Source organism: Artemia sp. Qi Xiang Cuo, chromosome 11 (assembly GCF_049724085.1).
Source record: "Artemia sp. Qi Xiang Cuo chromosome 11, ASM4972408v1, whole genome shotgun sequence".
Classification (NCBI taxonomy): domain Eukaryota; kingdom Metazoa; phylum Arthropoda; class Branchiopoda; order Anostraca; family Artemiidae; genus Artemia; species Artemia sp. Qi Xiang Cuo.
This window is the reverse complement of record NC_142804.1, coordinates 8082391-8106818: the sequence shown is the minus strand read 5'-3', so window position 1 is coordinate 8106818 and position 24428 is coordinate 8082391. Positions and strand designations below refer to the sequence as shown.

At 35.6% G+C, this 24428-nt stretch overlaps 1 protein-coding gene across 4 annotated transcripts in view; it reads right to left on the bottom strand.

The window, feature by feature from the left end:
- Nucleotides 1-21173, bottom strand: part of Snrk (SNF related kinase) — a 74976-nt gene extending 53803 nt beyond the window's left edge. The window contains exons 1-3 of one of the 4 annotated variants that reach the window (XM_089096258.1): nt 21111-21173; nt 12738-12970; nt 4803-4979 (exon numbers count right to left, since the gene is read on the bottom strand). In XM_089096258.1, the coding sequence (XP_088952384.1) occupies nt 4803-4979; nt 12738-12944 (384 nt within the window). In that variant the 5' untranslated portion in view covers nt 12945-12970; nt 21111-21173. Of the gene's footprint in view, nt 1-4802; nt 4980-12737; nt 12971-21088 lie in introns of all 4 variants that reach the window. The other 3 variants (XM_089096261.1, XM_089096259.1, XM_089096260.1) reach the window with 3 other exon arrangements.
- Between the last annotated feature and the right edge of the window lie 3255 nt (nt 21174-24428).

The following is a 24428-nucleotide window of genomic DNA, read 5'->3' as shown; positions in this document are numbered from 1 at the left end:
TCTTATGATTCTATTCATATGATATATCGTTATCAAAATATATTGATATCAATATATATATTATCAATAAATTCTGTATTCGGTTACTATTGGTTCGGTTACTATTGAGCCGAGTTGATCCTTTATTGTAGTTCGTCACCATGAACTGTCTAATGAGATTCAAAATGACAACGCAGATTCTTCTAATCTCAATACTGGAAAAATTCTTATCTCGTGAGGTTAACAGGCATATAGCTAGCTTGAGGGTCTCCTGGAGTTACTTGGAACAATAAATATGGGAAAAATACTGCCGTCAGTTGGATTCTGAAAATTACTATGTCACTTGTTACACTGAATTCTATGCACTAAAAATCGCAGCCAAATTATTGCAGTCTCTCATGAATTACTATAGTTTCGTAAGCTCATGAACGGTCTCGGAGCTCGTTTTCACACAATATTTTAGATGACTATGATGTTTTTTCAAGTAGAAATTATCTGAGTTTCAAGATTTATTATTTGTCTATAGCAAAACAGTCACGGGAAAACAATGACGAGTTGGCACTGCATGGAACGTCTGATGGAATGTCAACAGTGCATCTGAAATCCGATGGAAGCATTGAATTTTTCACTGCAAGCATAAGTTCTTCTAATAGCAATAAATGGTTTAAAATAGATTGACGTTTTATTCAACAAAATAACAGCTCTTCGTGATTTTAAAAACAGGATTGAAAAATTTAATCAGGCTTATTTTCAACTACAAAAAATGAACAAATGTACGTTGCTCTATGTCAAACAGCTGTTTTTACAGGAAGGGGAAGGGGGTCATTTTCCTATTTTGTCTAAGCGTAACTCTATGATCTACGAAATGTATATCAGATTAGGTGACCAAGGAAAACACCTCATCAATATTTATTTTTTAACTCATTTTAGGGGATCCGAGTTGTGCTATTTACATAGCAAAACATACATCAAACAAATCGCTTTTTATGATGATTCTAAAGATACCAACTTAATTAAGTTTAATATTACCCATCAAAAGCTAGGAGCCTGAAAAAATTTCCCTGACTTACGAAAAAGAGAGAAAACACTCCCAAAAGTCATGCGATCTTAATGAAAACCACAGAATCAGATTCAGCAGATCAGAGAACCCTGCTTTAGAAACGTCAAGCTCTTATCATAGGCAGCACAATAGCGCTGCCCTAAGCAAAGAACGATGTTGGCAATATGTATTATTATTATTTATTTTTTTTTTAGTTTTAGACCAGGGCAATTCGTATCGAAGGAGTTATCTTAGAAACTTCGAAAATGGCTCATTCGATTGGAAATCGGAAGGGTTTGTGTCCTTTTATAGCCGAAAGTGATTGCAAGGCAATGAACACCCCTTCCAAGCCCACCATTTTCCCAAACACACCCAATCAAAATTTTGAGATAGCCATTTTGTTCAACATCATTTTGTTTAAAGATCAGGAAATTATGTGTTTGAGGAGGACACTCCCCCCACGGCCCTCAGGGCAAGGGTTGTAAGTTTGGCCCTGGGAGCATATAAGGTTTTTATAGAAAGTGTTGTCGTAAAAAAACTTCAGAAAGGGTTCATTTGATTGGAAATTGAAAGGGCTAGTGCCCTTTTCAATAGTCGAAAGTGATTGGCGAGCAAATAACCCCCCTCTCACGCCCATCATTTCGCCAAACACACCCAATCAAAATTTTGAGATAGCCATTTTGTTCAGCATGTTTTTGTAAGGGTTGTAAGTTATGCCCTGGGGGTATAAAGTTTTTATAGATAGCGTTGACGTAGAAACTTCAAAAAGGGCTCATTCAATTGCAAATTGAAAGGGCTAGTGCCCTTTTTAATAGTCGAAAGTGATTGAAGAGTAACTAACTCCCTTCTCACGCCCATTATTTCCTCAGACACATCCGATCAAAATTTTTAGACAGCCATTTTGTTCAACGTAGTTGAACGTTCTGGAAATTAGGTCTTTGAGAATGAAAACCCATCAGCCCTCAGGGTAAGGATTGTAAGTTATGCACTGGGCGCATATAAGTTTTTTTTTTAGAAAGAAGTGTCGTAGAAACTTCAAAAAGGCCTTATTCGATTGAAAATTGAAAGGGCTACTGCCCTTTGTAATATTAGAAAGTGATTGGAGGGCAACTAACCCCCACTTACGCCCACTATTTCCCCAAGCACATCCAATCAAAATTTTGAGATAGCCATATATTTTTAACGTAGTTGAAAGTTCTGGATATTATGTCTTTGAGAATTATAACCCCCCTCCCCCCATAGACCTAAGGCTAAGGGTTGTAAGTTAGGCCCTGGGGGCATAAAAGGTTTTTTTATAGAAAGCGTTGTTGTAGAAACTTCAAAAAGGGCTTATTCGATTGGAAATTGAAAGAGCTAGTGCCCTTATTAATAGTTGAAAGTGATTGAAGGGCAACCCCTCCCCTGATTTCCCCAAACACATCCAATCAAAATATTGAGATAGCCATTTTTTTCAACGTAGTTTAAAGTTCTAGAAATTAGGTCTTTGAGAATGACACGGCCCCCCCATCACAACCCACAGGGCAAGGGTTGCAAGCTATGCCCTCGGGGGATATAAAGTTTTTATAGAGTGTTGTCGTAGAAACTTCAAATAAGGCTCATTCGATTGGAAATTGGAAAACCCAGTGCCCTTTTTAATAGTCGAAAAAGACTGGAGGGCAACTAACCCTCCCTCCCCCCCTCACGCCCACCATCTCCAATAGCCCATTCAATCAAAATTTGCAGACAGCCATTTTGTTCAACGTAGTTGAAAAGTCCGGAAATTATGTCTTTGAGGATGACAAACCCCCCACAGCCCCCATGACAAAGGTTGTAAGTTATAACCTGGGGATATATGAGGTTTTTTTATAGAAAGCGTTATCGTAGAAGCTTCAAAAAGGGCTCATTCAATTGGGAATTGAGAGGGCTAGTGCCCTTATCCACAGTCAAAAGCGATTGGAGGGCAAATGCCCCCCTCCCACGCCCATCATTTCCCCACATAACATGCTGATATATCCAGGTTGTTGAACATAGTTGAAGGGTCTGTACATTATGTTTTTGAGTATGATAACCCGCCCCCCCCCCCCATAGCCTTAAGGGCTAAGTTTGTAATTTATGCCCTGAGGACATATAAGGTTTTTAATAGAAAGCGTTGTCGTAAAAACTTCAAAAAGGACTAATTTGATTGGAAATTGAGAGGACTATTGCTCTTTTTAATTTTCGAAAGTAATCGGAAGGAGAATCACCCCCCGCCCACGCCCATCATTTCCAATCAACATTCCGATATGGCCATTTTGTTCAATGTAGTTGAAAGGCCTGGAAATTATGTCTTTGAGGATGACAACCCTCCCCCCATAGGCCTCGGGACAAGGGTCGAAGTTATGCCCTTGGGGCGTATAAGGTTTTTATAGAAAGTTTTGTTGTAGAAACTCCAAAAAGGGCTCATTCGATTGTAAATTGAGAGGACTAGAGAATTTTTGATTAGTCGAAAGTATCGGAGGGCAAATGTCCCCCCACGCCCATCATTTCCGCAAACAATTCCAATCACAATTTTGAGATAGCCATTTTGTTCAATGTATTTGAAAGGGCTGGAAATTATGTCTTAGAGTATGAAAAATCCCCCAAGCCCTCAGGGCAAGGGTTGTAAGTTATGACCTGGGGGCATATAAGGTTTTTATAGAAAGCGTGGTCATATTAACTTCGGAGGGGGCTCATTGGATTAGTAATCAGACGCTCTAGTGCTATTCTTAAAAGTTAAAGTGATCGGAGGGCAGTTAACCCCACCCCCCCCCCTCCACACACACACGCGTCATGTTGTCCCAAAATACATCTAATAGAAGTTTTGAGATATCCATTCTATTCAAAATGGTCTAAATATCATATAACAAGGATTTTGGGATTGAAACAAACCCCAGAGATTAGGGTCAAGGGTTATAAGTTATGCCCAGGAGGTATTTAAAGTTTTTATGGAAGGAGTGGTTGTTTAACTTTAGAAGAGGCTCAGTTTTTTTCCCCTGAAAAAGACTATGTCAATATAAAGAGAACAGAAATTAATTAAAAAAAACTTTTCCACAAAATAAAGTTTTCAAAAAAAACTAAAGAACTTCATTAAACCAAAAATGAATAGAGATTGAATTAAGCGATCTACCTCGAACTCACCTACCACAAATCAGTGACAATAAATAAGTGTAACCCAAAACAAGCAGAAGTTTAAATAACTAAAAGAGTCAATTTGAAAGCGGGTTGAAATTGATATGAGCCAGGTTCTGAAACCCTATGCTTTCTAAAAACTACAATATAATGTGTACTTTACTGAAAAAATTCTTTTAAATGTTTTCATTTTTATGACTTAAAGAAATCAAAGCTTAATTAAGATTTTAAGGAATAAATATCAGCATAATTATATTAAAGTGACAATGCACACATATATATATATATATATATATATATATATATATATATATATATATATATATATATATATATATATATATATATATATATATATATATATATATATATATATATATATATATATATATATATATATATATATATATATATATATATATATATATATATATATATATATATATATATATATATATATATTTCCTCGATTAAGTCTTAGTTTTGATTACTTGAAATTAAGATATAACACTTACAATTCATAAATTAAGTTAACATTTCTAAAATAAAGAGAAAGGTTAAAAAAGAAATATACGCCTTCTAGACCAAGAAAGCAGTATACGTTTCACAATAATTAGGTACCTGACAATTGACAAAACAAATATATTTTATTGCCTACCTGGCTAAAATACCTGCGTGCAATTGGTTCCTGTAAACCATTTTCATGCTTCATGATGACGTCATAGAGGTCACCCCCGTCAGCCAGCTCAAGTATCAAGTATAATTTTGTGTGAGTATCAATTACTTCATAGAGTCTGACTACGTGAGGATGCTGAACCAGTTTCATGCATCTTACCTGCCAAAGAGACTTGTATTTTAAAAAAATCATATTCCCTGGGGCCAAGGCCGTATCCAGGGGGTTTGACCCCCCCCCCCCCCCCGAAGTGTTTGTCTGACTCATAAAAATGTAACTAAAATGAACGTAAACAAAATTTTGATGCGTTTTTTAAGTACTTTTTGTAAAAAAAAATCGTTTTATAATCCCCCCCTAAAAAAAAATCCTGGATACGGCCCTACCTGTGACATAAAATGTTTTTTAAAGCCTTTAAAAGGGAAGTTGTTATAAATCAGAAATCCTATTTCAATAGCCTCTATTCCATCATTATATATAGGCTTAATATTAGATCCAACTATATATATTACAAACAGCAGCTTTTAAAATATTGAAATGAAATCAGCAGTTTTGACTTTTTTTATAAAAAATAATATATTCTTTATTCATTTTATTAAGTAATATAAAAAAATTTATTTATAAATAAAAATTCAAATAGGGATAAAATCCTTTTAATCGACAGTGTTTCACAAACAGAGATAGAAATTCACAAAAATACCATATATTTTGGTCACACATGCAGCGACCGTCATTAGTAGTAAAATTGCATATGTGACCGAAATATCTGGTATTTTTGTGAATTTCTATCACTGTTTGTGAAACACTATCGATTAAAAGGATTTTATCCCTATTTAAATTTTATTTATCGTCATAGAAAGGCAGTGTGGTCTCCAAAATTATCTAAATTAATAAATGTATTAAAAATTGTATATGCTGTCATACATATCAAACAATGTAAACAGTCAACAGCTCAGTTAATCTCATGTGGCTTGATGCTGCTGTGAGTTGTCAGTAGTAGTAATAGTATAAACAAAATTACGGCATAAATCATGAAAATAAATTTATAACATTAAAATAAGGAAGATCGACACACAATTCTTAGTCGTAAAGCTAAATACACAACCTGAACACAAGATACAGAGTTTGTCCGGAAAGTAATAGGACTGAATCGATTTAAAAACATTTATTTAGTCAATCGTTACAATTCTTTCAAAACTTTCAAAATAGGCTCCTTCTGCGTCAATACGGCACTGCCAGTGCGATATCCAAGCATTGAAGGCGTCACGGTATGCATTCTCCGGAATAGTCTTGAGAACCGCGGTGCATGCTGCTTGGATCTGTCGCCTCAAAATACTTGCCTTTCATGAGTCTTTTCAGACAAGGAAGCAAAAAAAGTCCGGGGGCCACATCTAGGCTGAAGGGGGCTGCGGAAGCGTTGGGATGCTGGCCTTGGTCAGGTAGCTGTTCGCGAGAAAAGCTGTGTGAGCCGGGGCGTTGTCGTGGTGCAACTTCCAGTTAGCTGTAATGTCTTGTCGGACCCGATTGGGCCTTCGTTTGAGTCTCTTGAGCACTTCCACATAAAACTTGGCATTGACGGTTTGTCAAGGAGGAACAAATTCGTGGTGGACGACACCTTTGATGTCAAATAATTAAAAAAAATATCATAAAAATATTTTTTAAAAATAAATTTAAATGCAATTTTAAAATTATCCTATTGATATAAAAATACCTTTTAAATTTAAAAATAAAAACGACCAGAAATTACTATTAAAGAATAAATGAAACCCAAAACGAACAGAAATTAAATAAACAATCATAGCAAAAAGCATACAACAAGTAATATTATAAATGAATAAATAGATCTTAAAGCGAGTAATGCTTAGATTGAATATGAAAATCAAGCTTAAAACGAAAAAAAACATTTTGTTATTAAAGTATAAACGAAACTTAAAACGAACAGAAATTAAACAAACAATCAATGCGAACAAAAATACAATAGATATTAATATAAATGAATAAATAAATCTTAAAACGATTGAAACTTAAATTGAATACGCAAATCAAGTTTGAATCGAATAAAAATAACTACAAACAAGAGTTTGGGTATCGTCTCACTGCAGAAGCCTAAAAGCTACTGCGTCATTGGTGCTTTATTGAAAACAATTCTTTGAAATATTTTCACTTTTGTAACTTTAAGAAATCAAAAATTAATTAAGATTTTAGGGAATAAATATCAGCATATGTATATTAAATTGACAATGCATAATTTGTTTCAGTAAACTCGTTTGAATTTTTTTTCAGTAAAGAACAAACTATATTCTGGCTTTTAGAAAGCATAGGGGTTTTGAACCCTACTCACATTAATTTATGCTCGTTTTGAGTTTGACTCCAATATTTATTTTAATTTTTGTTCGTTTTGGATTTCATTTATTTATTGATACTGATTTGGGGTAGTTGTATGCTTGGTAGATTATATGATAGTCAGGACGCCAGGTGTTGAAAATGTGAACCATACCACGACGGAATGGGGCTGCTACGAGAATTAGCCTACCATCCACCCCTAAATTGACCTTGCAGATTCAAAAATATCACTGGCACTTGCTTGCAAGTGGTGGAACACTCCGAAACTTAACACTTTTTTATATTTTTGTGTTTTATTCATCAAAATACATGTTCAGCAAACTTTGAGGTGCAATATTCTGCTCAAATAAAAATGTCTAGAAGCTAAAGAATGTTTTCATAACAAAATAACACGATTAGTTACAAAAAATGGCAGAGTTAAAAAAATGGCAAAACTATGAGTCTTGAACAGTCTTGGAAAGTGTAAACAAAATCAAATTGAATATTAGATATATAACGATATTAATTGTTGAAAGATCCATCAGTTCAAGATTTTTTTTTTCACTGTAATTTTTATTTTCATTTTCAATGCTGTAAGAACTAGAAAATAATAAATTTGTAATATACGAGTAATTCGTTTTCAGTGAAGTGCCAATAACGCAGAAGGCTTTAGGTTTGTACAGTTAAAGAAGGGGACAGTATCCAAATTTTGTTTGCAGTAAAACAATATTTGTCTTGACCAATCTTGAAAAGAACTAATAAATTAAACTAAATATTTGATGCATAATGATATTAATTGCTAAAAGCTCATCAGTTCAAAATTTTACTGGAATTTTAATATTTATTTTCAGTATTAAGTACAAAAGAAAATATATGTAATATAATTCGTTTTCAGTAAAGCGCCAATGACGCAGCAGGTTTTAGGCTTCTGCAGTGAGACGATACCCAAACTCTTGTTTGTAGTTATTTTTATTCGATTCAAACTTGATTTGCATATCCAATTTAAGTTTCACTCGTTTTAAGATTTATTTATTCATTTACAATAATATGTATTGTACGTTTTTTTGCAGTGATTGTTTATTTAATTTCTGTTCGTTATAAGTTTCATTTATAATTCAACAGCACAACATTTTTTTTAATTTAAAGATTTATTTTCATCTTCAATCCAATAATTACTTGCTTTAAGATATATTTATTCATTTATATTATTACTTGTTGTATGTTTTTTGCTATGATTGTTTATTTAATTTTTGTTCATTTTGGGTTTAATTTATTCTTTAATAGTAATTTCTGGTCGTTTTGAGTTTGAATTCTAACAGGTATTTGTATCTGCTGAGCTTAAGTTTAAAATGGCCTTTACTTTTCTTTGAAAAACTTTTTGTTCGTAAAGTTTTTTTTTCATTTAATTTTTATTCTTTTTTGATTGTAAAAAGTTTCAAGTTTTTATGGCATGGGGGGGGGTTGCTTACTGTCCGATTATTCTTGACTTTAAAAAACGGATCCAGAACTTTCAATTTAAATCGAATGAGGCTTTTTTTTCAAAGTCTATACGATTACCTCTTTGATAAAAACCTTATATATGAACAATCGACAGCTTGCATAACTTGTGGACAGCGATTGACAACAATGAATGGATTGAAAAAATAGCTCCAATAAGGGGGTTTAGACCATTTCACTTGCTGACACAAAGGGATCACGGTCGTTTTGAATTGACCTTAATAGGAATTTGTGTGCCAAAGCAATTTTGCATCTATCACAGAGTATGTATTTTAACCTTATAATTGGATAATTATAATAGATTTTCTATGTGTTCTTCCCATACAAAACCCCTTCCCATTTACAACGCCTACCCCTGGGCCCTGGTGGGCTGTGTCACCGGAGTTTTTTCTTATCAGAACTTTGAACTATTTTAACAAAATGTCTATCTCAAAATATTTATCTGATGCATTTAGGGCGTGGAGGAGGGAGAGGGGCTAGTTGCCCTTCAATCTCTTTTGACTCTTAAAAAGTGAACAAGAAGTTTCAATTTTCAATCAAATGAGCCCTCTCTAAAGTTTATATGAGAATCCCTTCCATAAGCAATTATATGAAGGATTTGGAGAATCCTTAAATTACAACCCTTGCCCTGAGGGTTTTGGGGGAGTTGTAATCCTCAAAGACCTAATTTCCAGAACTTAAAACTACGTTTAATAAAATGGCCGTCTTAAAATTTTGATTGGATGTTTGGGGAAAAGGTGGGCGTGAGAGGGGGGTTAGTTGCCTTCAAATCACTTTCGGCTATTACAAAGGGCAATAGCCCTCGGAATTTCCAATCGAATGAGCCTTTTTTGAATATTCTACAACACCACCTTCTATGAAAACCTTATATGCCCCCAGGCTATAAATTACAATCCTTGCCCTGAAGGCTGTGGGGGAGTTTTTTTCTCAAAAACATGTTTTCTATCTGGAAATCACATACGCAGAACAAAATGGATATCTAAAAATTTTTATTGGATGTTTTCGGGGGAATGATGGGCGTGGGGGGGGCGATTCGCACAAAAGTCACCTTTAAACATTGGAAAGGGCAATATCTCTTTGAATTTCCAATTGAATGAGTAGTTTATGAAGTTTTTACGGGAACGCCTTTTAAAATTTTATGTGCCCCCAAAGCGCAACTAACAACACGTGCCTCAAAGGCTATCGGGGAGTATACTCTTCAAAAACATATTTTCTATCTTGAAATCAACTGTGCTGAATAAAATGGCTATCTGAAAATTTTGATTGGATGTGTTTGGGGGAACGATGGGCTTGTGGGGGGCTAGTTGGCCTCCAATTACTTTCGACTATTAAAAAGGGCAGTATACCTCTCATTTTTCAGTCGAATGAGCCCCCTTTGAATTTTTTACGAAGACCCCTTCCATATGAAGTGCCTCTGGAAAAAAAAATAATAAAACACCGGAGCCGTATGGCCTTTACTATAGGCAACGCTACAGCGTTGCCTCTGAAAAAGACAATGAGCGGATTTGCTCATTCTTGCCTTTATTAGGCGAGGAGACGTCGACCCTCTTTGTCTCGGGATCATACTCAAAGATCCAGCACTCGTCTCCTGTGATTACACTATGTGAAAATTGGGGGTTACTTTCACACATGTTCAAATTTTATTGGCACACTTCCACTTGCCGCAATTTCAGGTCGTCATTAAGAATTTTCGGGACCATCTTCGCGCACACCTTGCACATGTTCAAATGTACCGTCACTATGTCATGAACAACAGGTTTTGGTAAATTTAACATTTGGGCTATTGAACGAATACTTACTTTACAGTCTGAGCTGAAAACTTAGCGTGCACGAGTCACATTGTTGGTTTTTATCGAATTCAAAGATCTTCCAGCACGGTCTTCGTGGGCAACCTCTTCTCGGCACTCCAAAAAGGCCTGGTGCCACCGAAACACCACTTCTTGCTAAAGCAATATCTGGGTAAGCCTGCTTGATCATATCAAACGTCTCTGTCGCAGATTTACCGAGTTTCATGCAGAATTTAATCGCGTACCTCTGTTTTAACGAACGCTGCATTTTCGGCTTGCACCACTCACAGAAAACACGTCACACAAAAATGCCTGTCCTGACTCTCCAGTTGCTTGGAGACAACTGAACAGCAGCTCGTTTGCTAGCTAGGAAAGCCCTCTACTAAATCCAGTTGGAGTGCGCACGCTCCCAAGTACAGTCGTGGTGAAAGAAAATTAGTCCTATTACTTTCCAGACAAACCCTGTACATACTGAAACACAATACAGTATATAATACTAAATATAGCAACACACAGAATTATAAAATGAAGATAGTAGAAAGCTATAAAGATAAAAAATAGCATGAAACTATGTCCTAAGATTATGCCCAGAAGAAAAACTTTTTTTGTGCTGTATAAAAATGGGTATGATTTTTGGGACAATTTGTGTTTTATTTGAGGACAGAATGGAAATCAATATTACCACTGCCATGTCTAATGGTCTTATCTGACATTTTCACAAGTCAAAGACAAAATACAAAAACCTAAGTACTGACAAACATCACACTGTCTGTTCATCATACAAGCAACAACAGATAAAACAAGTCTAAGAATCAAAGGTACCTGTCTAAGAAAGGTCACCAGTCTTCAAAGGTACCAGTCTAAGAATCCATAATATATGGTATCCTAATAAACGGGAACTCAGACTCTTCCAGAGGAATTTTCTCTGTGCATCTGGAATATTATATATTTACAATCCTCCCAGGTATACATAGTCTTGCCAAACCCACTGGTTATCCTAAGCACACACTCTGAAACCTTCCTCAATTTTTTATAGTCCCTCAAAACCCCCTTAGTTCTCTCAAAAGACATGCTATACCTTGTACCCCACTATAACCAGCCTAGACCTCGCCACAATATTTTGCAAGGATATACTATTACCCACTCTGAGGCGAGGACAAGGTTTAGACCTTAAGAGAGACCCATTACAGCTTGACTTATTTCAATTACCACCCTCAGCGGTCAGGTGGAAACTTTTGAAATCCTCTTTCAAGAGAGTTTTTGAGGGGTTTCAAGGAAACAAAGGGTCATTAGAATGAAGAATGGCATATCCTTATTGAGGTGCCCCAAATCTTGCAGTGGAAAAAAACTGGATGAATTAAGGAGGAGTTTCTGAAAACAAATAAACATAAATACTCCCATTTAAATACTGAGCCCATGGATGAGTTGAGTCTGCGTTTTCTTTAAAAAAGTTCCAACTCTCTGCAATACAAAAAGTGTGTTCATCCCATTTAAGATTATATGAAATAGTTACATCACAGAAAAACAGAGGACCCACCAGCACAAAAATCCTGTGCTTATAAACTTTTCAGCTTTTAGAGTAAAATTTCAAACAGGAGAACAAATTAGGCAAATCTAAATCAGGTAAGTTTTATTTTTACTGGATTGAAATTCCCCACAAAGGATCCAATAAGCTTTAAAAGACATAATTTGTCTCTCTGGATTAGACTCTTTACAACATAAATTTGAGGAATAAATCAAACAACTAACAAAAATAAATCACACACATAAACCAAAAAATTGGGAACACTTTTTTCACAGCAGAGTTTAAGGAAACTAAAATAAAAAGAGTTAAAAGAAAGAGTAAAGGGAAAGGAGAGTTAAAGGAAAGCCTCTTTGGTTACACAAAATATTTGAACATCAATGATGGCATTTGCAAGGGGAACAATGTTGAAAAAAAAACTATTTAGAAAATTAATATAGATTATCTCATATTGATGTCAACTTTTACATGCTATTATATCATTATATTGATGTCAATTTTCCTATACAGCATCATTGGAAAGGTCATTCAATGCATCCTTCTGTTCTATTAGTAGTTTGTTTGCAATCCTCTAATTAGATCATTTTGTCAATATATTCCCATATTAGAGGACTATTATTAGCCAGTTAGTTAATCATTACTAGGAAAAGAAGGTTGGATCCCTAAGAAGACATGCAGGGGATCAAAGCAAATACCAAACCAATGCCTTCTTTTACACATTTTTGTCTACCAAATAAATCTATTCTGATAAGATTAGTTAAGAATAGACACAACAATTGCTAAACATCACCTTACCTCTTGAAATAAATGGTCCCGTGAGATTTCATCTAATTTGGTTTTGTCAATGACCTTGACAGCAACTTTTTCCCCAGTAAACACATGCCTGGCTAGTTTTACCACTGCATAGTGCCCTCTGCCAATTGTCTCCTCTAAATCATAGAGGCCTGCAATAGTGCCTGAATATTTGGAACTGCGGTTGCTAGGAAGTAGAGTAGTGCCCATGTTTTATGCACTGTCAGCTCATCCTTCTGAAACAACCAAAATGATTACTTGGACTTATTTTTATTACCTGTTACACTAAAGGATTGGTGGTCCAATTGACAGAGGAATTTTTCTTTGGTTGGTGGGGGTTGGAAACAGACAAAAATGTTCCTTTTCTGGCAACAGTTTTGTTTTCTATGAAGTCTACTTCTCTTCTTTATATGTGTGCAGGAGGCAAAGATGTGTTCACACTTTCAAAAATTATCAAAAATAAAGACAAAATTCATAAACCAACAAAGCAGTCATGACTAGTTTAAGAAATGAAAAAATAGATGTTTTTTTAGAAGCCTACTCTCAAGTTTTTTTAGTTCAAACTCAAAATTGTATGGTCTGGCCCTTGGGGTTTAAGGCTTATTTATGGTTGTCCTAAGTTCAACTTGATTATTGACTTAATTTCCATTAGGTTTCATCTATTTATCATTAGCAGTACCTGTTATTTTGAAGTTTAATGTGACTATTCATACCAAACGATAACCGCCTATAGCTTTATTCTAACTTTTATTCCATGTCCATGATTTGGCAGCACTCTTAAGTTAAAGCTTTAAAGTGTATTCATGAGATCCTACTATTGACTATCAGTTTAGGCTATTTAACATCATTAGTTTTTAACAGTGTTATGTCTAACACTGTTATTAGGGTGTTTCAAAAAGAGTTTTGTCTACAAATCACCTGGCATAGGTGTTTAAAATGTGAGGTTTGGTGTTTTTAGGCAGTGTGTAAATTTTCATATTGATAGAATTTTCCTCTAAGGTTAGAAATAAGCTATTGAAGATTATGAATATTATTTTTGAAAAATGGGAAGTGCCTAACGATTTTAGGAAAACCTTAATTAAGCCACTTTATAAGAAAGGTGATAAAAGTGAATGTGGTATTTATCGAGGCATTAGTCTGGTTTCGGTAGGTAGCAAATTGCTTAGTAATATGATACTTTTTATACTGAGAGATGCCGTAGACAAAGTTTTAAGAGAAGAGCAGTGCGGTTTTAGAAAAGGTAGAGGATGTGTTGACCAAATTTTCACTCTTAGGATAATAATTGAGAAGTGCCTAAGTTTTAAAACACCTTTGGTACTCAGTTTTATAGATTATGAGCAATCGTTAGATTCTGTTTATATAGGAGCTTTAGTAAAGGTTTTTTCCTTGTCTGGTATACCAGAAAAACACATTAAAGTGATTAGTGCTATGTACGAGAAAAACACTGCTGCGGTTAAGGTAGGAAATGAGGTTAGCAGCTGGTTTTGTATTAAATCAGGAGTTAAGCAGGGTTGTGTTCTATCCCCCTTTATATGGATTATTTTGATGGACTTTGTTTTAAGGAGCACAGGAAAGGCAATGGGAAACCACGGAATCAAATGGGGAGGAAAATCCTGGACTTGGATTATGCTGATGATTTAAGCATCCTAGATGAAAGTGTGAGCAAAGGAATGAGGTTTTAGAGGTTTTGCGAGTTCAGGGTGCTAGTATTGGTTTGAAAATTAAGGTTAAGAAGACTAAGTCACTAAGGCTAGGAATAAGTTAAGATGAAAAGGTGACGTTGGGTAATGAAAATATTGATCATGTGGGCAGCTTCACTTACCTTGGTAGTATTATTAGTAAAGATGGTGGGAGCAGTGAAGATGTTAAAAATAGAATCGCCAAGGCTCAGGGTGTTTTTTCATAATTAAAAAAAGTTTGGAACAATAGGAAGATAAGTCTACAAACCAAGATTGGAATATTAGAAGCTACAGTGATGACAGTGGTCAAATATGGCTCTGAAGCATGGACGCTCCGAAAAGCGGATGAAGATTTGCTAGATGTTATCCAGAGAAATTGCTTAAGGATTGTTCTGGGTACCCGGCTGACTGACCGTATTTCAAACAATAGGCTATACGAAAAATGTGGTTCAATACCGCTTTCTAGGTCTATAATGAAAGAAAGGTTGAGGTGGTTTAGGAATATTGAGTGGATGAAGGATGACAGATTGCCGAAGATTGTCCTTTTCGGCCAACCGTTTAGGGCTAAACGAAAAGCAGGTTGTCCGCGGTTGAGGTGGGAGGAAGTCATAAAGAAAGATTTAAAGTAAATGGGGACTTCGTGGGCGGGTGTAAAAAGGGAGGCTTTGAATAGATTGGGGTGGAGGAGGAGCGTGCGTAGCTGTGTTGGCCACAGGCGGCTTGGTGCTGCGATGAGTTGTTAGTAGTAGTAGTAGATAGGAAATCATTAAGTGACCCCTTAAAGCATCCAAATTTTCAACTTATTTTGCTATATGCAATGTTAGTAATTATTGCATTTCTATACTGGTTTGCATGATATTAATGGACAATCCTTGTAGCATAATCAACCTTATATGCAGTCTTATTACTTACTTGATGTTTACATGTTCTCTATGATGTTTATATTTAACTCTATGTTGATGATATCTGCCATCTTTAATTCAGACTACACTGTCTATTAGTATTTCTTGGTTTGTTATTTCTTTATAGCACTGTCAACTGACTTGAAAAGTGTTTGGTAGTTTCTGAACTGAATGAGAACAAGAAGGTTACAACGAGGTCTAGTACAGAAGTATGGCTGGTAGGCCAGTTGCTGTCAGTAGGCTACTTGATGCCACAACTTGCATGTACCAGCTACCAACAAATGGTCTGGTGTTACGCCAATTATTTTTTGACCTGAGAACTAGCAAATGCACCCTATTTGATAGCTGTTCACATACTTATTAATGAAGTTTTGGAACTGTGGGCCAACACCAGCCTTCCAACAACATAAAAGCCAAGTGCTGTGGCAAAATTGAAAGTACTGTATGAAAACATTCAGGGATTGCAAAGAACAAGCCACGCTGAAGTAACAGACAAGCAGAAGTGGAACAAGAATTTTGTGCCCAGTTGGAAAAGCTATTTGATATCTGGACATGCTGATTGTAATCAACTTATAAAAATTCCAGAAGACTTGTGTTTCTTGCAAGACCAGATAAGTGACAGAAAGCTGTTTATGGGTGAACAGGATTTAGATAAAAAAAATTCATCACAGGAAAAGACAGAAGAGGCTCCAGGATAAAGAAAGACGCAGAGAAAAGGCAAAAGTGGATTGGTATACATTAGTGATGTTATGTTCAACATCAGTAGAAGAATACAGCCAGCTTTGTAACTCCAAGAATGAATCATCAAATGATGGGCAAGATTATAGACCAGGGCTATTGCAGTTATCTGGCTTATCTGCACAGCTGAACTAAGAAACTGTTATGAATGAAATTGTTCCACCACAAATCCCTTCTATTGTAATAAATAGGCATTGCCTGGTTGATGACTCAATGTTTGCTGCAAGCTTAGATTGTACCAATACAACACCACAAGAAGCTATGCATATAGTTGCTCCAGCTCTGAAAGCCTCTGGCATTGACATTGAGAATATTGTTATGTGCACTAGCTCAATCTATAGAGCAACAAAAAAAGTTTGTCAGTCAACTGCACAATAGCAGAAAGCATTCTTTCTGCCAGCAACAACATTAGTGGCACACTTTGACAGCAAATAGCTACCAGACAATGATGGTAGTTTTGTTGATTGCATGCCAATAGTGGTTTCAGGCATAAACATTGAGAAGCTTCTCAGTATTCCTAAACTACCAGCAGGTTCAGGTGAACTGATTTGTAAAGCAGTAATTGAGGCTTTGCAAGAATGGAAAGGAGTCCCAGAATGGCTTGCTGGGTTTTGCTTTGACACAACTAGTTCAAATACTGGTGTCCCTTCAGGAGCCATCACAGTCATCCAACAAGCTTTCAACAAGCATCTCCTTTTCTTGGCTCAGGCACCACATCCTTGAAATAGTATCTGCTGCTGTTTTCAATATGTTCTTTCTATCCTCTGGTTCTCAGATTGGTATCTTCAGTAGATTTAAAGAGCAGTGGAAATTCATTGACCAAAGCAGTATTGCTGCTCTTGACAGAGACACAGGTAGTCTAACAGAACCTGAAAAAGACTGGCTGTATCTGAAGAAGCAAGAAATTGTCACCTTCCTGCACCATCAGTTATGTATAGATAGTCTTCCACAGTATGATTACCTGGAGTTCTTGAAGCTATGCTTGGTGGTTCTTGATGAGAAGAATCCTGAACAAGAACCTGCTTATCATTGCCAGGTGCTTACCATTGGGCCAGATGGATGGCTAAGGATATTCATTGGCTAAAGATACACTGATTTCAAAAACAGTTTAAGTTAACACCAAAAGAACTTGATTCTATGCAATGTATTGTCCTGTTCATTGTCACAATTTATGCCAAATCATGGTTCTCTGCTCCTATCAGTTGTGATGCCCCACTTAATGATCAGTGTCTGCATCAGATATTGGAGTCTTACTCTGCAGTTGACTATTAGGTGGCACAAATTGCACTAAAGAAGATGAAGGGTCACCTTTGGTACCTCAGCAAAGATTTAGTCTCCATGGCATTGCTTTCAGGTCATTTGAACAATGCAGAAAAGAAACAACTTACTATGGCATTGGCAAAACCAATGAACAAACATGATTTGAGCTGAGTTGATCCAAAAACAATTAGCTCATTTCAAAGTCTGTCACTGGCAGATTTTGCTACTGAAAGGTCTAACAATCTTTTAACAGCACTCAGTATCAATGCATCATTTACTGAAACTGATCCAGGAATATGGCATGAATGTGCTAGGAATACAACAGCAAAACTGAAGGTTTATGCATTACAAGAAGTGAATGATTGTGCAGAAAGGGCAGTGAAGTTAGCAAGCAACTTCAATCAGTCTTTAACACATGATGAAACACAGCACCAGCTTATATTCCAGATTGTTGAATACCATCATCAGACAGTTGCTGAATCACTGAAGAAGCATTATTCTCTTGTAGGTGACCAGCAACTCTGCACTGTAGACATAGACAATAATAACTGTTACAAACATTACTGTAGTGTAAAGTGTATACAAACTGTGGAATTCAAGACTTGTGCTTTGTGGGATGTGGTGTTCTATATTTGACATAAATACTGCTTGGAAAGTAGTACACAGGCCAATTGATGTGACCCAGTTATCTTTAACTTATGTTAGTATTGCTAACCTAATTGTTCTGACTAAGTACAATGTTCCAACTGTTTTAATTCTGCAATTTAACTGAGTTTTAACAAAATAGAACAAAAAACAAGATATTTTCAAACTTCTTGTGCTTTGAGCAGTCACTTGCACTAGGTTTTTTAGTGTAATTAAATAAAAAAAACAGGTTTTTTTAACTGAAAGTAAGGAACAACGTTAAAACTTAAAACGAACAGAAATTATTCTGTATATGAAAGGGGCTATCCCCTCCTCAATGCCTTGCTCTTTATGCAAGAGTTTTTTATTGTTTAAAAAAAAATAAGAGTTGTGAGAAAGTCAAACTTGTTTTTCTTATATTTAATTTCTGATCTTTTTTTAAATAATGCTGGGAAATCCAGCGCCCCCTTCATAGCAATGTCCCTTCCCCTATGAAAACTTCCTTCACAGAAAGATTCTCCCACATAACCCCTAACCCCCCCCCCCCCCTACTACCAGAAAAAATCCCCCCTAAAAACGTCTGTATACTTCCTAATAACCAATACTATATATTAACACTGGGCAAAGTTCATAACTTAGTCCTCCCCCTGGGGACTTTGGGGGATTAAGTCATCCTGAAGGACATATTTATCATATTTTCAACCATGCTGAACAAAATGGCTATCTCAAAATTTTGATCAAGTGACTTTGGGAAAAAATGAGCATGGGAGGGGGCCTAGTTACCCTCCATTTTTTCTGGTCACAAAAAAGGGCACTAGAACTTTTAATTTTTATGATCCAATGAGTCCTCCCACAATATTCTAGGACCACTGGGTTGATACAATCACCCCTGAAAAAAAAGACAAATAAACATGCATCTGTGATCTTTCTTCTGGCAAAAAATACAAAATTCCACCTTTTTGTAGATAGGAGCTTGAACCTCTACAGTAGGGTTCTCTGATATGCTGAATATGATGGTGTGATTTTCATCAATGTTCTATAGCTTATAGGGGGTCTTTCCCCCTTTTTTTTGAAAATCAGCCAAAGTTTCTCAGGTGCATAACTTTTGATGGGTAGGACTAAACTTGATGAAAGTTATATATTTGAAATCAGCATTGAAATCTGATTCTTTTGATGTATCTATTGGTATCAAAAACCCATTTTCTAGAGTTTTAGTTACCATTGAGCTGGGGTGCTCCTTACTTACAGTTCAATACCAAAAACTGTTTGAAAACTTTTCAGGAATGTTTATCACATGAAACCTCATCATATCAATGGGTATACATTAACAAACTAAAAAAAAAAAATTCCAAATGCCCACTGACTAAAGTAGGCTATGCCTTGGGATGGTATTTTGAAGTACTTACCTCCACTCCTTCTCCCTCTAGAGAGCAGTGACCTTTAAAAATCTTTGAGTTGTAAAAGCGTAGGCTATACAAAATTTCAGTATTCTTCTGAAATACAGGACACACACAAGAAGTAATGTTTGGTTAATGGTAATGACATAAACAAAATAGGATGAAAATATATTAGTTTATGAAAAAATTTGGGCTATATATTTGCACATTAGGGGGGGGGAGAGAAATAACATATATTAAATATGTAACCTAACCTAACCTAGCTACCTTTTAGTGCCCCTAAACCCCAAAAATCTAAAGTTTAAATCTTTGTCATGGACTGAGCAATATATCACTATGCAGTGGAAAGTTTATCAATACTGGCTTTGAGATTTCAATGTGGTCTTTCTTTTGTGTGTCCTGAATTTCAGAGGAGTACCAAAATTTTAGTAGGCAAATAGGTAAAATTCTATCAAATCTGTCAAGTAGGCAAATTGGTAAAATTCTACTTTTGTTACTTTTGGCCATCTTGGAAAGGGTTTAGGTTAGGAAAATGAAACTTTCAGGGATGGGTCCCCAAGCTAAAGTATGTCCTAGGAAGGTATTTTGAAGTACCTAGCTCCACTCTTTTTACCTCTAGAAGGTCCTGAAATTTGCCTACGTGATAGGTTTATAACCTACCTGTTGAAATTTTGACAAAACAGCATTTTACCTTAATTTTCAGTTATCAATTTTTTCTTCTCTTGCTTTAGTTCTGAAAATGCAATTCCTGATAGTTGAGTATATTTTTAAGCCACAGCAATGTTTTTTGTATTTTTTAATATTTAGGAAATGTATTTGCATACACTAGCATATCTTTAAAACCTGATAGCCTAAATTGTGATTGAGCAAAGTTGTGAAGCTGAAAACAATTTTGTTGTACTTAATTTAAGCAGAAAATCTATTTTGCAAGGTTTCACTTTTATGACACATGGATTTTTAAAGGTCAGGACCCTCTAAGGAGAGAAGGAGTGGAGGTAGGTACTTCAAATTTGATGCCTTTTTTATGCTGATTACAAATATAATAATCATTTCTATCAGAAATGAATTTTAGACCCCCCCCCATATATGCCAATTCAAGGTATATATTTCTACATTAGGGGGGGGGGGATTTTATTTCTGTTTTAAATGGGTGGTAAGTTTAAACTTTACCCCCCCCCTAATGTAGAAATATATACCCTGAATTGGCATAGGCTATAGGCTATATGGAGGGGGGCTAAAATTCATTTCCAATAGGCTAGAAATGATTATTATATTCATAATCAGCATAAAAAAGGCATCAAATGGCATATTCACTTTAGTTGTTACTCAATAATATGATTTGGTAAATATTTAACCCATACTTTAGTTTGTAGACCTATCCCTGAAAGTTTCATTTTCCTAACCTAACTCCTAGGCCTATCCAAGATAGCCAAAAGTAGCTGAAGTAGAATTTTACTGGCAAATTTCTAAGACTTAGAAATAAAAAGAGGACTGATAGAGAAGCTTGGCAATAGCCTACCTTTCCAGAGTATGCTTTTGGTCCTGAATTCACTACTGGGTTTCATTTTCCAAACCTAAACCCTTTCCAAGATAGTGGAAAGTAGTTAAACTAGAGTTTTACCTAGAAAATAAAGCATATATAATTCCCCCAAATGGGAAATTGAATAGCCTATCCCTGGCCAACTATTTTTTTAGAAGCCTATTATAGACTGATATTCAGGTATGAAGAGGCTATGCTCTACACATACACATACCCGAAATACGCCTTACACATACCAAAAAAAGTCATTAAATGGCGTAATATAATTCATCTTAGATTTACATAAAAGTGGATTTTCTCCTTATTACTTCTGCTTCTTCTTCTATTTCATAGCAGGCGGGCTTTTCAGTTGATACTATTTAGCCCTTTTCCTTTTGCTTCACTCTGTGGGCTACAGAGCTACTGGCTTGGTTGTCTCTTATTTATTAGATATTCTCAAATATCTTTCAGTAGATCTTTCGACTCAAGGAGTTCGAATATAAGATGATAGATATCGATTTCTGTGCTCTGTGTGCAGGAATAGTCGGCTAGGCTCTTGGCTGATAGTGAGATTTTGTGGTGTTTGAAGCACTTTAACAGTTTACAATGCAAGGTATGCTGTGCAGACGTTAGCATATTACATTCAAATAGGCAGTGGTCAATTGTTTCATTATTTCATAATACAATACCTGCAAAGAGGGGACAGGGGAACTGAACCACTTGAATTAGGAAACTGATACGAGAATGCAAGAAGGTTTAGTCCATTTGTTCCAGAACGAATTCTATGATAAATTTTAGAAAAATACATATTGGGAAAGGAGGAAAGAATAGAGTTATTCTAATTAAACATAATATCAGATAGTCTCCATTGATTTATAATCTTTGATGGGGTTTGGTCTCCCACTTGGGTGGACATTGTTTATAGTATCTTTTGGTATTTCATCAACCTGATGATCCCCAATTATACCAGAGTGGCTAGGGATATACTGAAGATAAGATCTTATGCCACTTGAAGCAAGATTATCTATAATACTAAGACAATGATAAGCGTCAATATCCAGCTTATACTGAGGAGCTGAAGACAGCAACTCAAGGCTTGATAAAGAGTCAGAATAAACTATAATATTATTTGAATTAGCAATCAAGGGTTTATTTTCCATAAGGTGTTCTAATGCCATGATTATGGCATTTAACTCTGCAGACATTATAGATACATTATTATACAATCTCTCACTCATTGCAATTTTCAGGCGAGGAAGGAAGGCACCACTTGCTACCTTCTCATTAATTTTGGACCCATCAACAAATATTTAGAAATGGTTTTTATAAGTAATTGTATTAAGTTCAGCAAATTTTTTCTGGACAAAAGCAATGGGGGTTAAATGTTTAGTCCACTTTTAGAAATCAGTATTTATTATGTGGATTGACCAATTCCATGGAGGGGATTGGGGGAAAATAGGTGCAATAGACTTTGCGAGTACACGAAACTTCTTCTGAATATTGGCATACTCATCTGCAATGCCTCTATACATGGCTGGATTTCTCAACCAATTATGTAGGGTGTGTGAGCTATTTGATTCAATTTTTGTAAGATATTTTATCAAAAGAAAGCTGTGTCTCTCCCTTATTGTTTTTATCCACTCTCCATAAGCCGAAACTTGGTGCTTGTGGGCTTCCTAAGACCAAATATGAGACGTATTATATCGTTTTGTATTGTTTCAATTTTTGCATCTGGGTCTTTGCACATGCACCATAGACGATGAGTCCATAGTCAATATGGGGTCTTATATCTGATTTATAAAACTGGAGTAAGGTTTTCTCCTTACAGCCCCAGCGTGTAGAAAGAAGTCTTTTTAGTATAATTGTTTTTCTATAGCATTTTTTTATTGTGTTTGAAAGGTGGAGGTGGAAATTAAGTTTTTGGTCAAGCATGAGACCTAGGTAATTAATATGATTATCTTCTGGAATAGTTGTTCCATTTAGAGTTAGTTTTGCATTAACATGATTTCGCTTTCGGTGAAATTGGATTATTTTTGACTTGGTAGGTGCAGTGGGTAAATCTGCTTCTTCAAATTTTTATTTTGGGCAGTGTTGCCGACAATTATTGTTCTATTTTTTGTAAGACAGGGTATGACACAGAATTTTGGCGAAATATTTGGTCTCCGTATAATCCATGTAGTGATTAATTATATTTCAGTCACATTTTGAACCATGAAGAGATTACAGAATTTCCATTTTCATAAATATATGCATACGTTCTAATATGCTTTAGAGGCGTTCATCAATTTTTTTTGTTCGTCTTTATAATCACCGTTTCACGACCAAGGCCTTATTTTTCGATCAAATTTGGCGTAAAATATGTGGTTCCTGACCAGAAAGACACGCTTATTTTGAATATGCTAAAATAACTCATAAAATTGTAAGATAATATCTGTTCGAAGCGGAACTCTTTGGTCTTGCTGGACAAATCAGCCTTATCAAATGCTAGTTAAAAAGACCAAGAGGTTCCTCTGAGCAAGTTACTTTTTTCTAAAAGAAAAAATAGTTTAATCAGAATAGAAAACGTCGATCAAATAGGTTAATTACAACTCCGTCATTGATCACCGAAACAATTCTTCCATTCATTGATGTACAACGTCACACCGCATTTGGAGCAAATCGAGAACGGTCTTGACTCAACTTGCTTTAAGATAACACATTTCAAATCTTAAGTATTTAAAAAAGCAAGGCCAGTGGTCACTTAGGCCACTAAAACATATATTGTCTGAAACCGAGGCACCACAACTTCCTCTTCTTATTTTGTTAACTGCAACGGCCTGCTAGAAAGTGCTTTCAATTTTTCTTTTTGACTGGTGCACAGACACGATTCTTCTCCTCACAACCCTTTGCTGAAACTCGAGAAGCGTCATTTTTTCTTCAGGAAACAGAAGAATATGCAAAACATTGGGATTGAAGAGTGTCAAATCAACAAAATAACAGAAAAACTGGTGCCACTATTTCAATGACTATCTACCTCTTTCGTATGCTACCCTTTTCTGGTCTGAAAGTTTTAGACCCCCTTATGGTCATTATAATCTTTTGCTTCTTGACGAGCTGTTATAACGGAGGTAGACCCATCATAATTCTTTCTCCTTACAGAGGCTACCTCTGTACTTTGGTAGTTGGAGGCAAACAGAACAGTATTGGAATCCATCCATTTCTAGACACCAATTGCTCCCTCTATACAAAGTTCTGTCGGAAGCAAGAATAGGAAGCCCCTTCTGATTTCAGTCAATAGTACAGTTGCCAAAATACCCTCTTCCCTAGGCTGCTCAAGCAGAAGACAGAAGAAAAAAATTTATAAAAGATAAAAGAATAGGAAGCCCCTTCCGATTTCAGTCAATAGTAAAGATGCCAAAATACCATCTTCCCTAGGCTCCTCAAGCAGAAGACAAAAGAAAAAAAAATTATAAAAGATAAAGTTACATTCTTTTCTACTGAGACCTTTAGTCAATTATCAAACAGCTCTACCGCCAAGTCCAGATCCTAAATAAACTTTCAAAACTTGTAATTTTCTTTGACAAACGTCAAAATTA